Consider the following 16,898-nt stretch of genomic DNA (forward strand, 5'->3'; position numbering starts at 1 on the left):
ATAAGATTAATCTTTACAACTGAGGTAATTCTGGCTGTCAGGGAGATTGATTATCTGATGCTGAAGCACATCATTACAGATGGTACTAACCTACAGTGCAGAGTAGGCAGAAAATTTGTAGTTTATGTTATACCCTTTACTCTAGAAATATTCTGGAACAATCTTGCATTTTGAAGCTCCACTCATATTCAACAATGTGGGGTGTGCTGCACCAAGCAAACCTTGTGGTACCTGATGCTTCTTGATGAATTATTATTCAATCCCACAGCAACAGACCCAGAAAGTATGGTTTGTCTACTGTCACATGATAGATGTGATACTGGTGAAGGAGTTGCAACTATAACGTGAAGCAACACAGAGCTCAACTTGTACAAAGTAACAGTGACATCACAGACATAATAATGACAGTGTAAAAAACAGTTAACGCCTGCAAAATCAGAAGCGACGTGACTTTCAGTACACTCAAAACTGCAATCTAATAAATACACAGTGTTTCATCAAGAGACTTAAGCTAAATGTTTAAGTGAATTGACAATTAATTCTGGTGGAGTGTGAGGGCTAAAGTCTCTCGATACTTTTACCCGATGCAATGCATACTAATGGAGGAGTGCACCATCAAGCCACTCACAGCCCATCATCATAACGAAGATAGTGAAGACCTTCTCGATCTCCGTGGTGGGAGAAACATTTCCAAATCCCACCGATGTTAACGAGGAGAAAGTGAAGTAGAGGGCGGTGATGTAACGAGACTGGGGAGACGAAGTGGTAATTTTTGTGCCTCAGAATCAGATCCATTTTATGAGAAGCCATGAGTCAAGATGAGATGTTTGAGAAATGAAGAACAGCTTTGAAATGAAATGTAATGCAGTAAGTGAAATACTGATGAGGATAACTGTAAGAAACAATGTTTACCATGTAAAATTCTTTCCTACGCATTTGAGATGACACACACACACACACACACACACACACACACACACACACACACACACACACACACACACACACACACACACACACATATGCAAAAGAAGTGGGAAGCTTTCATCATTATTTATGAAGAGGGAGTGAAAAAATATGTACCAAAAGTAGAGACAAAGAGAAGATATAACAATGACTGGTATAATAGATGTGAAATAGCTAGGGAGGAGAGGGAAACGGCATGGAATAGATGGCGGAGGAAAAGTACACAGGAGCTATGGCAAAATTACACAGCTACAAGAAATTAATATGTAAGGGTTATTAGAGAAGAAAGGAAAAATTATGAGAAAGATGCTATGGACAAATGCAAAGAGGAACCAAAACTATTCTTCAGATATGTGAACAGCAAAATGAAAAATAGAGAGGGAATATGCATTGAAGGGGAATGGTCAAATGTGTGAGGATCCGGCTGAATTGGCAGAGATAATGAACAGGAGTTTTCAATCAGTATTCACAAAAGAGAAAACATTTGTGTGGCAGAGTGAGATGAGTGAAGAAATGGCTCTGGGGGAAATCCAAGTGACTGAAGAGGATGTCCAGAAACAGATGGAGGGACTAGACATTAGGAAGGCTCCTGGACCTGATGGAGTGTCAGGATGGATACTAAAAGAGTGCAATCAGTAGTTGACATGGGCAATACATAATATTATTGAAAGCTCCGTACTTGAAAGCAGAGTCCCAAATGAATGGAAGAGAGCCAACATAGTATCAATAGTAATAGGTGGTAGTAAAGAGGAGCCCTTAAACTATAGACCTGTGTCTCTAACAAGTGTGGTGTGCAAAATGTGTGAAAGATTGGTGAAGGATAAATGGATGCAGTACCTAGAAGGAAATGAAGTGATAATAAAGCAACAATTTGGATTTAGGAGAGCGAGATTGTGTATTACAAACTTTGTGAGTTTTTATTCTAGAGTGATGGATATAATGCAAGAGATGGATGGGCTGATTGTGTTTATCTAGACCTGAAGAAAGCCTTTGATAAAGTGCCACACAGGAAATTGTTGTGGAAGTTGAAGCATAATGGTGGGCTAAGAGGGGGGCCTGCTGAGATGGATGAAAAATTTCTTGACAAACAGAGAAATAAGAACAGTGGTAAAAGATAAAGACAAAAAAAAAAAAAAAAAAATCATCATGGAGGGAAGTGATAAATGGAGTACCCCAAGGCTCAATACTTGCACTAATCATGTTTGCAGTCTACATAAATGATATGACGGAGAGTGTGAACTGCTACATGAGCCTTTTTGCGGATGATGCAAAGTTGTTGAAGAAAGTTGAAAGTGGAGAGGACTGTGGAACGTTACAAGAAGACTTGAACAAGATATCAGAGTGGAGTTATAGATGGGAAATGGAATTTGATTTAAAGAAGTGTAAGGTAATAGAATTTGGAAAAAGTACAAGAACAGTAAAAGGAAATTATGTGTTGAATGGTGTAAGGTTGAGTGGAGCAGAAGAGGAAAAGGATCTCGGTGTTACAGTGACTGGGAATCTGACCCCAGAGAGACACATTCGCAAAATTACAGGAGAAACCTATACTTTTTGAGAAGAATAAGGCAGGCCTTTGCATATATGGATGAAGAGATGGTCAGGAAGATGATCATGTCGCTGATAAGACCTAGACTAGAATATGCAGCAGTAGTGTGGTTGCCATACAAGAAAAAGGATATAAAGAAGTTGGAGAGAGTTCAGAGAGCAGCTATGAAGATAGTACCAAGTATCAGGGACTTGTCATATGAAGAGAGACTGGAAAGGCTACATCTAACAATGTTGGAAAAGAGGAGAGAAAGGGGAGACTTGATTGCGATATATAAAGCATATGAGGGAGTAGAGGAGATGGACCGGAGCAACTTAATGGTCTGGGATACACACGACACTAGAGGACATGGGAAGAGGCTGAAGAGGAATGCTTGTAGAAGAGACATCAAAAAGTATAGTTTCCCAGTTTCCCATATAGAAGTACTGATGTACGGAACAGTCTGGATGAGGAGATAGTAAATGCAGAAAGTATACATGGATTCAAGGCAAAGTTGGATATTAAAAGATATGGAGATGGGACAGCACGAGCATAGCTCTTTTCCCATAAAGCACAACTAGGTAAATACACACAACTGAAGAAGAAAACGTGAAAATACGAGAAGCTTCACAGCGATAATAAAGGCATGGAAGGAAGAAAGAGAAGTGGGTAGTGACAATATAAAAAAAGATATCCAGTGATATAATAGAAATGAAAAAGAGGGAGAAGAAAAGAAAACAAAGAACTGAGAGAAGAGGTGACAAAAATAGAGGACTTAAACAAGAAGTACTGTGAAGAAATTAAGAAACTCAAGGAAGGGAATGAAGTTAGAGAAAACTTTGTGAGAGAGAGGTTAGGGTTGAAGAAGTGAGAGTTTGTGACAGGAAGTTAAAAGTTGGAAAGAAGAGAGAGAACAACAACAAAAGGTGGACATGGAGGAGATAATAGGACAACAGCAACAGGAACACAATAAGAAAATGGGAAAACAAGTGATTAAGATAATAAAGGAAAAAAGGAATCTTGTGAGAGACATGATACAGAGAAAGATGTGCATGGTGGCATTTGGGGTCAAAGAGAAGAACCTACCCATGTAAAATAGCTAGTGAGAAAGAAGTGAAAAGGCCTAATCATGTAAATATACATTATTAATTATGTACATATAATGTAGAAGAAGGCAAGCCTAAAATCACTCATTTCCTGTATGGTGCAAGTTAATACAGGCTTTGTCCACCCGGACCAACCTGTATCAGCATGACCTAAACAAGTGTCTGTTCTTCATTAACAGAAAGTTTCAAAATCTTTCAAGATCCAACTCCCCTCGTGACTTCTGGCACCTAGCCAAGAACATCTCCAATAACTTTGCTTCTTCATCTTTCCCTCCTTTATTTCAACCTGAAGGCATCACTGGCATCTCATCTATTTCTAAAACTGAACTCTTCACTCAAACCTTTGCTAAACACTCTACTTTGGATGGTTTAGGGCTTGTTCCTTCCTCTCCTCCACCCTATGACTACTTCATGCTAACCATTAAAATTCTTTGCAGTGATTTTTCCAGGCTCTCACTAGCCTAAACCCTCAGAAGGCTTATGGACCTGATGTGGTCCTTCCTATTGATTTCCAAAATTGTACCTCCATGCTTGCACCTTGCCTAGTCACACTCTTCCAACTCTGTCCATCAACATCTAGCTTTTCTTCTTGCTAGAAATTGCCTAAATTCAGCCCATTCCTAAAAAAGGGTGACCATTCCAGTTTCTCAAACTACTGTCTTATTGCTTTAATTTCCTGCCTCTCTAGTTTGAATCTATCCTCAACAGGAAGATTCTTAAACATCTATCACTTCACAACTTTCTATCTGATTGCCAGTATGGGTTCTGTCAAGGCTGCTCTACTGCTGATCTTCTGGCTTTCCTTACTGAGTCTTGGTCATTCTCTTTTAGGGATTTTGGTGAAACTTTTGCTGTTGCCTTAGATATATCAAAAGCATTTGATAGTCTGGTACAAAGCTTTGATTTCCGAACTACCCTCCTACAACTTCTGTCCTTTCTGTAACTTCATCTCAAGTTTCTGTTCTGACCATTCTATTGCTGCTGTAGTAGATGTTCACTGTTCTCCTAAATCTATTAACAGTGATGTTCCTTAGGGTTCTGTCTTGTCACCTACTCTCTTTCTATTATTCATCAATGATCTTCTAAACCAAACTTCTCCTATCCACTCCTACACTGAAGATACCACCCTGCACTTTTCCAAATCTTTTCACAGATGTCCAACCCTTCAGGAAGTAAATAGTTCATGCAGAGAAGCCACAGAATGCCTGACATCTGATCTCTCTGAAATTTCTGACTGGATCAGAGCAAACTTGGTATTGTTCAATGCCTCAAAACTCAATTCCTTCATCTACCAACTTGACACAACCTCCCAGACAACTATTCCCTCTTCTTCATTTACACTCATCTGTCCCCTTCTTCTACACTGAACATCTTCAGTCTGTCCTTTACTTATAATCTAAACTGGAAACTTCACATTTCATCTCTAGCTAAAACAGCTTCTGTGAAGTAAGGTGCTCTGAGTCATCTCTGCCAGTTTTTCTCAGCCTCCCAGCTGATAACTCTGTACAGAGGCCTTATCCATCCATACATGGAGTATGCCTCACATATATGGAGGGATTCCACTCATACCGCTCTTTTAGACAGGGTGGAATCAAATGTTTTTCATCTTATCAACTCCTCTCCTCTAACTGACTGTCTTCAGCCTCCCTTTCATTGCCACAATATTGCATCTCTTGCTATCTTCTACCGCTATTTTCATGCTAACTGCTCTTCTGATCTTGCTAACTGCATGCCTCCCCTCTCCCCGCAGCCTTGCTGCACGTGAGTTTCTTCCTTCTCTCATCCCTATTCTGTCCACCTCTCTAATGCAAGAGTTAACCAGTATTCTCAATCATTCATCCCTTTTCTGATAAACTCTGGAACTCCCTCCATGCTTTTGTCTTTCCATTTTCTATGACCTGAACTCTTTATAGAGAGAGGTTTCAAGACACTTATCCTGTAACTTCTGACTACCACTTTCAATTCTATTCAGGGACTGGCACCTCAGTTTTTTTTTTATATATATATTTTTGTTGCTCTTGGCCTGCAGTGCCCCTCCTACAAAAAGTTTCACTCTAGATTACTTTTTAATTGGTTATTTAAACTGATTTACATATAAATAAGAAGAATAAACAAAAGATAAAACAAAACAAAAAAAGATGAATAAAACCCCCAAAAAACAAAAAATACTGAGTTGGAGAGAGAGAGAGAGAGAGAGAGAGAGAGAGAGAGAGAGAGAGAGAGAGAGAGAGAGAGAGAGAGAGAGAGAGAGAGAGAGAGAGAGAGAGAGAGAGAGAGAGAGAGTTTTTGCAATCCTGAAAAATTAATTGGAAAGAGCTATTTGAAGGTAAAGTAGTGCAAAAAAAATATCAGGCATTTTTAAGCAAGTATAGAGAGGGAGTGCAACAGTTTGTGCCAAGTTATAGTGCAAATTGGGAAACATGGATTATATAATGCCAGATATGTAACAGCAAAAAAGAAAAAGGACAGGGCATGGAAGAAAATGATGAGACAACTGAACAGAAATGCTAGAGAAGAATACAGAAAGGCAAGGAGTGAATATAGTATAATAAGAAGAGAAGAAGAATGAAACTTTGAAAGTGACATAGTAAGAAAATACATGGAAGTACTCAAACCCTTCTACAGATACATAAATGGGAAAATGAAACATAAAGATGGCATAAACAAGTTAAAAAGGGAAAATTTATGAAACTACTTAGGAGATGAGTGAACTAATGAATGAGAGTTTTCAATCTGTTTACAAAGGAAACTGAATTTGTGGCACCGAGTGGTATCACAGAATGAGGGAATACAGGAGATACAAGTAAAGAGACAAGAAATCAAGAAACTAGTGAAAGAGCTGGATCTTAGAAAAGCTATGAGGCCAGATCAAGTGAATGGATGGAAATTAAAAGAATGCAGAGAACAAATAGAAGAACCTATAGGGGATATAATCAACAGCTTGTTGAGAGAAGGAAAAGTACCAAGGGAATGGAAAAGAGCTAACATAGTGCCAAAATAAAATGGAACCATTAAATTATAGACCAGTGTCATTAACAAGTATTGTAAAACAAGCTTTGTGAAATACTAATTAAAGACAGATGGGTGGAATATCTAGAAGATAAAAGGATAATTACAGAATAGCAATTTGGATTCAGGAAAGAGAGATCCTGTATCACAAATGTACTGAGCTTCTATTCAAGAGTAATAGATACAGTGCAAGAGAGGGACAGATGGGATGATGTGGTATACCTGGATCTCAAAAAAACATTCAATAAAGTTCTCCACAAAAGCCTTATGTAGAAGCTACAGAATGGAGGAGAACTAAAGGGAGCAACATTGAGATGGATGGATTATTATTTAAAAGGGAGGGAAATGAGAACAGTAATCAGAGACACTAATTTAAGAAGGCACAAAGTGACAAGCGGGGTATTGCAAGGATTTGTGTTGGCACCTATTATGTTTCAAATATATGTAAATGATATGACAGATGATCTAAATAGTTATATAAACCTGTTTGCTAATGATGCAAAAATAATGAAAATAATAAAGAATGAAAATGACTGTAAGGAGTTACAAAAGGATATTGACAAGATACATGCATGAAGCCAAAGATGGAAAATAAGAAATTTAATGTCAGAAAATGCCATGTACTGGAAATAGGAAAAAGTAAAAGGAAACCTTCATGGAAGTACAAAATAGGAGAAATAATAATGAAAAGTAGTGAAGAAAAAGATATGGGAGTAATGATTCAGGACACATTATCACCTGAATGACACATAAAAAGGATATTTGGCTCTACATACATCTTGTTAACAAATATTAAGGTGGCATTTAACTATTTAAAGAAATTATGAAAAAAATTATAACAAGTATGATATATCCTAAATTGGAATATGCAGTAGTAGTTTGGGCTCCACATAGCAAAAAAGATATGCAGAAACTGGAAAGAATACAGAGGATAGCGACAAAGATGGTACCAAAATTGAAAGACTTAAGCTATGAAGAAAGACTTGATGAGATGGGTTTACCAAAACTATAAGAGAGAAAAGAAAGAGCAGACCTGATAACAATGTACAAATTAGTAAACAATATACAAAGAATAGATGGAAATGACTTGGTACCACAGATGGAGGAGGGGGGAGAGACAGACAAGGGGGCATGGGGAAGAAAATAAAAAGTGGATGTTCAAGCGACATCAAGAAATGCAGCTTCCCATAAAGAACTACTGAAATCTGGAGTGATTTGAAGGAAGAGGTGGTGTCGGCAAACAGTGTACACATGTTTAAAGAGAAACTGGATAAATATGGTTAAGGAGACAGGAGAAAATGAGCTTTGGCTTGTGCCCTGTACAATACAACTAGATAAAACACACACACACACACACACACACACACACACACACACACACAAATAAAAGGCCATATCAATAAATGTCATGTGATTTCACAAAAAGAACAAGTCTAAGATATGATTTCTTTGCAAGTGTTAAGCAGCAGACCATGTTTATAATGCCCCTGTGTTGCAATGGCAAAAATGTAAAATGAAATTATGAACATATTTATTCTTTTGATGATAACATCATAAAATCTGCAAATCTCTCTAAAAGAATCAAGATTCAAGATAACTAAGCTATTCACTCATTCACCATGATTAATAGATTTTTTTAATTTGTAGTATGGCAGCCACAACTGGACCCTGGAAAACATCACAAGACAACTTTCAAGACAGCAAAAATATCACTGTATTAAAGTAATGAGTGAGTGAATTATAAAGAAAAAGATCATAACACATGTGCATATCATTCTAAGGCTAAATGTAACATTTATTGAAAGAGATTGTGCATGATAAGCATGGCTTATAATTCACACCTTCCATGATAAAAGGAAATTGCTTTCAGCATTACTAATATCTCATACTTTCTTTCATATCATGACATCATTGTCATTTTGTTAACTGTTGTCATTTTCCTTTGCAGGGTTAGAGGATGATGTTTAGAGCAAGAGGTTTCCTCTCTTGGGTGTTCTTTTCTGATGGGATGTAAATTTGATTTTGGTGCGACTTTTCCCTAAGCAGGCTGCCAACCAACCAAGGCTCCCAGAGTTCCCTTCCCCTCTCCCAACAAGGTTGACTGCATCAAATGATGTAGTTCAACTGTGAGGTGCATCTCATGGTGTGCTATGGAATCACCACATCAATGAAATTTCATGCCATACTGCTCAATTTATCAAACATATCAACAAAGCTTTTGTATGTGATTAAGAATCTAATAAATCTTGCATTCTTACAAGTAACAATACAACCTGGGCACAATGTCATGATAATGTATCTCAGACATGCTCTACAGCTTTACACATAAATGTGTATAACTAAGGGATACCTTCCTACATTTTTTTCTTTTGAAAACAAATGTGACAGTATCAAATTATGTATATGTACATTTTTTTTCTTTTGAAAACAAATGTGACAGTATCAAAATATGTATATGTTCATCAAAAGATCTTCACAAAATGTATTTGCAGTTCAAAATTGAGGGAAAAAAAAAAAAAAAAAAAAAAAAAACTATCATTCACTCTGTAAAATGACAAATTCACAATAAAAAAAAAAAGACTGTTTATATCAAAATCCTGAAGAAAAGTAGTTACAAAGATCTGGAATAAATTAGCATTGTACACACACAATAAAAAAAAAAAAAAAAGAAGGAAGAACGTTCAACAAGTGATGACTTACCCTGAGTGTGGGTCCTCCTGTGCTGTTGCCGTAATAGTACTGACGGGTGGCATTGGCCAAATGGTCCAGCCAACCTATTTTGTGAGGCAGCCCTGGGCGCTCTGCATTGCCAATAGCATACCTGCCAAAGAATGCACAGTTCAGGTGGATGCAGCAAGATGCAGCTTGATTGGCTGTATTGTAAATTAAGTTGGATATGTCAGCAAATTTTGCATCAAAGTGAAAGGATAAGATTAGTATGGTTTATAATAACATGTTAGTTGATATGGTTAGTATACAGTATCTTTTTCATTCTGTATAAAATGTGTGTTTATGCCATACTGACCCTTCCCTTTGTGAAAAATCTCAATAAGACTTTAAGCAGCAATGATTAATGTAAATGACAGAGATAAGGAAGAAGGGGAATGTTAATGTGTTTGTCATGCTGTTAATGTGCACTAAATGTGTGGGCATTTTTTTTTTTTTTGTGAGGGGGGCACAAAAAAAGTTTCAGTTGAGTTTTTAAATTTTTATTCATTTATTTATTTATCTATTTTTTTTTTTTTTGTCTTCCAGGTGGTGTGTTTGCAGCAGTTCTCTTGTACGTAGCTGTCCACTCTTTGTTTACAAATAAAAGCCAAATTGCTGCAAACACTTTACAGAATTTGGCTAACTTTTTAACCAGGTCTTCAGCCATGTTGTTGTCGACAGCAGCGAACATGTTTAACACACCTTTGTGTGCAAACATTGGGTTTATGCAGTTCACGGGCAGACAGCCCTGTACATGAGGGCAGCTAGGAACCCATGTTTTCCATACCATGGCTGGAAATTTGGTTAAAGGATATGCCAAATACAGGGATGAAATAGACCCTATTGTGTTCACAGTAGTCAAGCTTTCATTTGTAAACAGAGTGGACAGCTACTAATACAAAACCAGGAAACTTAAGATACCTTTTTCATAAAAAAAAAAAAAAAGCTAAAAAAATCACCCTGCGTCTTATGTGCGAATGTGAGGCCTTGTAGATTTAATTTTGAAATTTTCTTCATCTGTACACATGAAGACTTACACCACCTTATTAAAGGCAAAGGTGCTAATCATATTTCTAAATCATAATATGGCCTTGTTCAATGAAGTTCACTTGGCCAAGTGTGTCGTTGGCATCTCAGCAGCTGGGCAGCGTTATTCGCCTTGGTTCCCTGACTACGTCACTACCTCTGTTTTATTACTGCATTAAGTAACTTAAGTGTGCACCATTTGGTGTAACTGTGTACATAGATATAAGTACCAAGTTTTTAAGTAGGAAATATGCCTATTATCATTATTATTATTATCATTTATTTCTTTTTCAAGAAATATGACTGCTGATGTGCAGGATATATGGTAATACTCCAACTTTTGCCATTTTGTAGGCGAGGCTATGCCTCATACCAACTTGCCTGGGTATATATCAAGATATTTGTCCATTTAACAGTTGCAATCTTTACCTGTCTCTTCAGGTATATATTTTCATCCTGAGTATTTTCAACCCCATATCCTATATGCACCAGAAATTTATTATAAGGCCGAGAGCGATTCCCGATATTTTAACTTTCTTCCGAAGATGCTGGTGTCTGAATCTGTCTGAGGAGACTCAGTATGTGCTGGGTGTACTTCTCTTTAGACGCAAGTATCAGTAATTCAGCCAGCGCCCACCGCAATATCCCCACATACAACAAAGAAGAATGAGCAAATAAAAATGTGTTTGGGTGTGAACAGAGACTCACCAGATGCAGGCCAGCCAATGGGCGATGAGGGCAAAGGTGGCCATGAGGAGGAGGAGGACGGCGGCGCCATACTCGGAGTACCTGTCTATTTTCCTGGCCACTCTGACCAGGCGCAGGAGTCGAGCAGTTTTCAGGAGGCCGATGAGGGTGGTTGTCTGCAGTCAGGAAACAACACCGTCAGCCTCGTCTCCTCGCTTGACCGGAGGCGTGTGTGTGTGTGTGTGTGTGTATGTGTGGTGTACTAAGCTACATCTTCCACTGGGACAAGGCTTCGCTGAATGGCATCACTCAACTTCCTAAAGTTTCCATAAAAGTTCTACTAGACATTGGCCAATGTGACACACAAACAATGTTAAGTAATTCTGTGAAAATCAGTGCGAAGAATGAATGCACAGCCTGAAGTGAATGAAGTTCATTAACATTACTGAGTGGCGCTTTTCCCGATACAAATCTGCGACGTGCATCGATATTTGCCACAACTAATATATGATGGTAGTACATTAATAAATATGAACTGATAAGCTACTGCACTACATAAGTGTTTGATTGTCAACGATCTTGGGCAGAAGAATGCTCTTGATCTTCAAGCGAGCAGACTATTTCGGTAAGGCGGCAGTAAATGAGGGAGTGACGGCCAGTTTGCAGACACACTGGCCGCAGTTAAGATGTTCAGAGAAAGGACAAGTTGAGTGAATGTTAATGCTTCATACGCCTGGGAGTTGGTGCGAGGCAGCTTCCACCAATTCCAGTGGAAGGGACCCATCCTAAAGGTCATCTTTGTAAGGTCATGCATTGTGACTATCTCAAGGTCACAGTCAGCTAATAACTGTGACAGCTTTGGTGACCACGCTCACAAAAGCAAATGTACATTAAGATGAAAAGTATGATGAGATGAGACAAAAGCGTTGGTGCTTTGCCATTCTGACTGTGTCCTTCGAGAGGCAGACATGATGCAGAGCCAAAATATGTAATCATATAAACAAGAAAAAAGGAAAAGACCGGCTACCTCGGAGCCTTTATTCAAACAAATACTAAGGCTGACGTCCTCACAAATACAACACTTTACAAAAAACTGATGAAGGAATAATGAATGCGATAGGAAGGTAGTAAAATACAATATTAACACCGTACACTGTATGCAGAAGCATCAGCTAAGGATTAAAAAAAAAAAAAAAAAAAAAAAAAAAAAAAAAAAAAAAAAAAAAAAAAAAAAAAAAACCGCTGAGCAACTGATGGTGAAAAGTATGAAGCTCCGAGATAGCTGGACCTGAACTACGTAATCATGCCCGTGCTTAAAATAAGAGAAAATAAAGCCTTATCAACGAACCTGTCTTTGCGTTTCCATCTTTTTTTTTTATTTAACCTTTATAAATTCACTGCAGGATAAACCTCACCGATAGTTAGGGACAATTAAGCCATGCACTCTGTCTGTATGCGTTCACATGAAAACAAACCAATATTTAAGGAAGAGAATACGTTTCAGACGTTAAGACAGACTCGTTGAAGCATCACGTCGCTGAAGCGACATATAGTAATGGTAATAATAAAATATCTGACATAACAGGGATGACCATACCTCGTTGTGTTTCCCTTTAAAGCTCAAACGCACACCATTCCAGAAAAAGAGAACAAAACACATCGATATTCGCGTCCCATTAACCGAATTACCGGTTAATCGGAAGAAGCATGAAGGAGGAAGAAGAAATAAAGGTCCAATTATTCCCTGTTACTCCAGGAGCCTAAAGAGACGGTGGTGCAAAGGGAGTGAGGGTCTCTTTACGTTACTCGGTATGTTATCCAGGAGCATATTATTCTACACAGCATGACCTGAGGGCGAGGGCAGGCTACGAGAAGAGGCGACTTTCTACAGGTGGTTGGTTCCCCGCGGCGGCTGGACTCGAGTGTTCTCACAGAGATGTGCCATACATGAGGAAACGGTCCCAGTGTTATTGAGAGGCGGCTAGTGAGACTAACTTGTTAATGATAACATTTTTTTTATCGCAAATGACTAATTAAAATAAAACAAAATAGCACAGGTAAAGGGAATCTGTTATTGAAAATTCAAGCGAAACTAAGAAAAGCTAACAAAATTTAGTTTATGTAAGGCGACTGAATAATATATGACAGTTCTTTTTATCAACACTTACTATCCATGATGCTCAGAGAATTAACCTCAGTAATTCTATATATTAATAAAGTAATATATAAAATTCCACGCTTCAGTCTGTTACAAAGGAATTAGTTGAAAATGCGAAATATTTCGCCGTGCACAAGAACAAAATACATTCCTGCTCAAAACTTGTCACAGTCTACACACATTCACTGCAGTACCAGAAAAGAAAGAAAGAAAAAGTCAAGATTGTGTGCAATTTTCATTTCAACCAGGAGACAGGATTTTCTGTCCTGGCTGTAACATGACACTTTACTTAAACTACACAAGCAGAACCTTTATTTGGATCTGACCAGCCGCACTTAGTGTGCAAAAAAAAAAAAAAAAAAAAAAAAAAAAAAAAAAAAAAAAAAAAAAAAAAAAGGAAGCGCTTTCGATGCAGCAATGCATAGCTGAATATTGCTTTACTGCAGAAGTGAACGCCATCTTTAATAACACGAAAGCCGCTTAAAGCATCTTCCCAAAAGCACCTCTCTGGGAGTGGAAAAAAAAAAAAAAAAAATAAAAAAATAAAAGTCGCATCCCCAGCGAAGAGGTTGTGTGAGACAAAAAAGGAGCCAGAGTGTGGATGCCGCGCTCACTGGCTGTGTGGAGGAGGCCTTTCTGTACCTGCGGGAGGTAACACGCACTCCTGTCCTCACCAGTGGCCCAGTGCGCCGATCCGCCCTCGCAGGACCCCACCTTGTGTTAGCTTAGGTATTTGGAGGTTCTCCCTGAACAGGCATTGAGCAGGGCCTTACTTAGGAAATGGTGAGGGAGGTGGGAGGCGTGGGAGGGGCGCCGCCTGGACTGGCTACATGGTCTGGCAGGGTCGGAAGGGCTCTGGGTCTGACAACATTGACCACCAAACAGACAATGCCGGGCATGTAGAATAATATGTCTTCCCGAATTACCTTCTCGTTTTCCTGGATTAAGCATGAAAAAAGGCAAGAATACGATTAGTGTTCCTTCTTTTTTTTTTTTTTTTTTTTTTTGAGAGCGACAAGAGGCACGGTCAGGCCAAGACGACTGAACAGAACCACCAGTCAAGGTCACAGCATGACCCTTGACCCGGCACTGAGCCATGCACTGCCGTTAGAAGCTAGCATGTCCCCCTGAGTTGAGGAGAGCGAGTCATGCCCACTTGACAACCCACTGATCCTCCTCCTCCTTGGCAACACTAGCCACTGCTAACGCTTACACCTTCATGCATTACAATAATTTTCTTGAAAAAAAATAAATAAATAACAAACAGTCATGCACCAATCAACACCTGGGTGTTTGAGACCAAATCAGGACGCTATCACTTGACTAAGACGGCACCACGGAAGGAGGATGGCGCAGCGAGGGCGTCAAATGTTTCAGGGGGGAACTAAGGGATGGATTTGTCTTCCTCAAAATGACAAGTACACTACAGCTGTACACAAGTCGACGGTGCTGTGCTATAATGGACACTGAGCCTGTGCACCTCTCGGCCGTATTAAGAACATAGCCATGATAAAGGTGCACGTATTGGCCAATGATTAGCGTGCGTGACCTTGACAATGTAGGTGAGCAGTCGTGTGGTTGGGGCTGTAGGGTACCTGCTCGGTGTGGGGGTGCAAGTTAAAATCTCACTCTTTGATTTAGAACAGGTGACTCGCCAAACAATTTAGATGAGGCTTCACTGAGCAAAATTAGTATACAAAAAATGTTGCAGGCTGCACATAGTGGGTGTCATGAGGCTTATGTGCGTGTCGCTCTAAAGCTTGAGTTGTTTACCTTTTCATCATCTGCCTCCTGAAAAATGTCAGAAATACAATTAGAACAGGATGAAGACACAGGATGGTTAGTTAGCACGTAGCGTAGCAGGCACTCCAAGACAGGGCGAGAGAAACCCATGACAGGAGGAACTCAAGTGTGACACAACTGGACTGATGGAGCGGGGTGGATTACAGATAAGGGCTGCATTAAATAAAGGGATCAAAGTAGCTGCAATATAAAGCTAATAAAGGGCCAACTTTAAGAGGCAAGGAAGCTACATTTAAATTATTACACAAACAATGATTACAACAAATGAAATACCTATTATTGTCAAAGGGTAAACAGAAAATACTGGTGTGAACACATAAACAGGAATTTCATGATCTCAATATCATAAGTTTCAAATGCTGATTTAAACATAAAACAAAATGATTATTTATGATTTTAAGTTGGACGTATAACTTCTTTCCTTTGAGGCTAAAAATGAATTCTGAAACTGAAATGTACATAGTTGTCATTCATGAAAAAAAAAAAAAAAAGTGATAAACTGGATTGGTTTGAGAAAGCGCTTATAAATGCGAAGCTAAAAAAAAAAAAAGTAGACTCAAATAAATCGTACTGAAGAGCAGCTCGAAATGCGAGGCGAAAACAAGTAAAAGGCAACATTTCACATGGGTTTTTCTCTCCTCTGCTCTTGTCCCGGAAGACAAGACATTTCATACACAATCGTTTCAGCCTCACTACTCCTCTGTACACATGCGCTACCAAACATGTGCTTCAGAACCTTAAAAAAAAAAAAGAGAAAAAAAAAAAAAAACTAAAAGATGCTAACTCAGAGGCTCTTTTGAATACGATTTTTCATCAATGTATGAGTGGAAATATAAAATAAAACATAGATGAGTTACATACATACACCACGTCTTAATTTTCTCGTGTAAATTTTAATATACTGTTATATTTGCTTCCAATGAGTTAATGTTTATAACTGTACTCTCAGTGTACAATTACAACAAGGCCAATGAGTGAATAGGTGTGCGTCAGTTAGGCATCTTCGTGAGGCGTGTCTGTGAGGTGCGTCAAGGTTACTGACCTCATCTCGCTTCTGCGTGACATTGATTGAAGACACGTCGTGAACATGTCCAGCACACCTGACTATTTTGTTAAAGTCTTCGTCACCTATTGCGTGTTTATGTAACTCTTGCATAAAAATACAGACACATTTTGGCAATAATTTGCAATTCAATTATCATATGTTAGATAATAACGTTTTCCATAGTCACTGACTTCTCTGTGAATAAAAAAAAACACCAATAATCATAAATTATAATGTTAATTATAATGGTCATGAAGATGATGATGATGATGATGATGATGATGATGATAATAATGATAATGATAATGATGATGATGATGATGATAATAATAATAATAATAATAATAATAATAATAATAATAATAATAATAATAATAATAATAACAATAACAACAGTAACAATAATAATAATGATAATAATACTCGATTCCAGAATTCGCAATATCAAACATTAGTCACACAGCAATTACTCAATCGTTTTCAGTACAGAACCTTTTTTTTTTCTTGCCTGAAAATTAAAATTTAAGCATAATGAGTGACTTCGCCAATCATTGCTTCACCTTTCCATCGTGTTCGTCCCGCGCTGCTGGGGAACCATTCAAAATGCACAGAAGTATTGGTGTTGGTTGAAAAGGTCTTTACTATTAGAAGTTAAATCATTATCATTAATAATATTGCAAATATTATCATTATTCTTAGAGAAATAACTATTATTACTGTTATTATTTCTTTGTTGTTACTACTACAACTATTAATAATAATAATAATAATAATAATATTATTATTATTATTATTATTATTATTATTATAGTTTCTTTGTTGTTACTATTATTATCATTATTATTATTATTATTATTATTATAG

General features: G+C 38.0%; 1 protein-coding gene across 30 annotated transcripts in view; it reads right to left on the reverse strand.

The window, feature by feature from the left end:
- LOC135090675 (potassium voltage-gated channel unc-103-like) overlaps positions 1-16,898 on the reverse strand; it is a 132,383-nt gene that overhangs the window by 55,508 nt on the left and 59,977 nt on the right. For 29 of the 30 annotated variants that reach the window (XR_010262077.1, XM_063987668.1, XM_063987664.1 and 26 more), the window contains 3 exons: positions 14,960-14,977; positions 11,050-11,204; positions 9,307-9,427 (listed from right to left, as the gene is read on the reverse strand). Coding sequence is in view for 29 of the 30 variants with exons in the window: in XM_063987668.1 (XP_063843738.1) it covers positions 9,307-9,427; positions 11,050-11,204; positions 14,960-14,977 (294 nt within the window). In the remaining variant the exon portion in view is untranslated. Of the gene's footprint in view, positions 1-628; positions 750-9,306; positions 9,428-11,049; positions 11,205-14,959; positions 14,978-16,898 lie in introns of all 30 variants that reach the window. The other variant, XM_063987644.1, reaches the window with a different exon arrangement.

This window comes from Scylla paramamosain, chromosome 35 (genome assembly GCF_035594125.1).
Source record: "Scylla paramamosain isolate STU-SP2022 chromosome 35, ASM3559412v1, whole genome shotgun sequence".
NCBI lineage: Eukaryota > Metazoa > Arthropoda > Malacostraca > Decapoda > Portunidae > Scylla > Scylla paramamosain.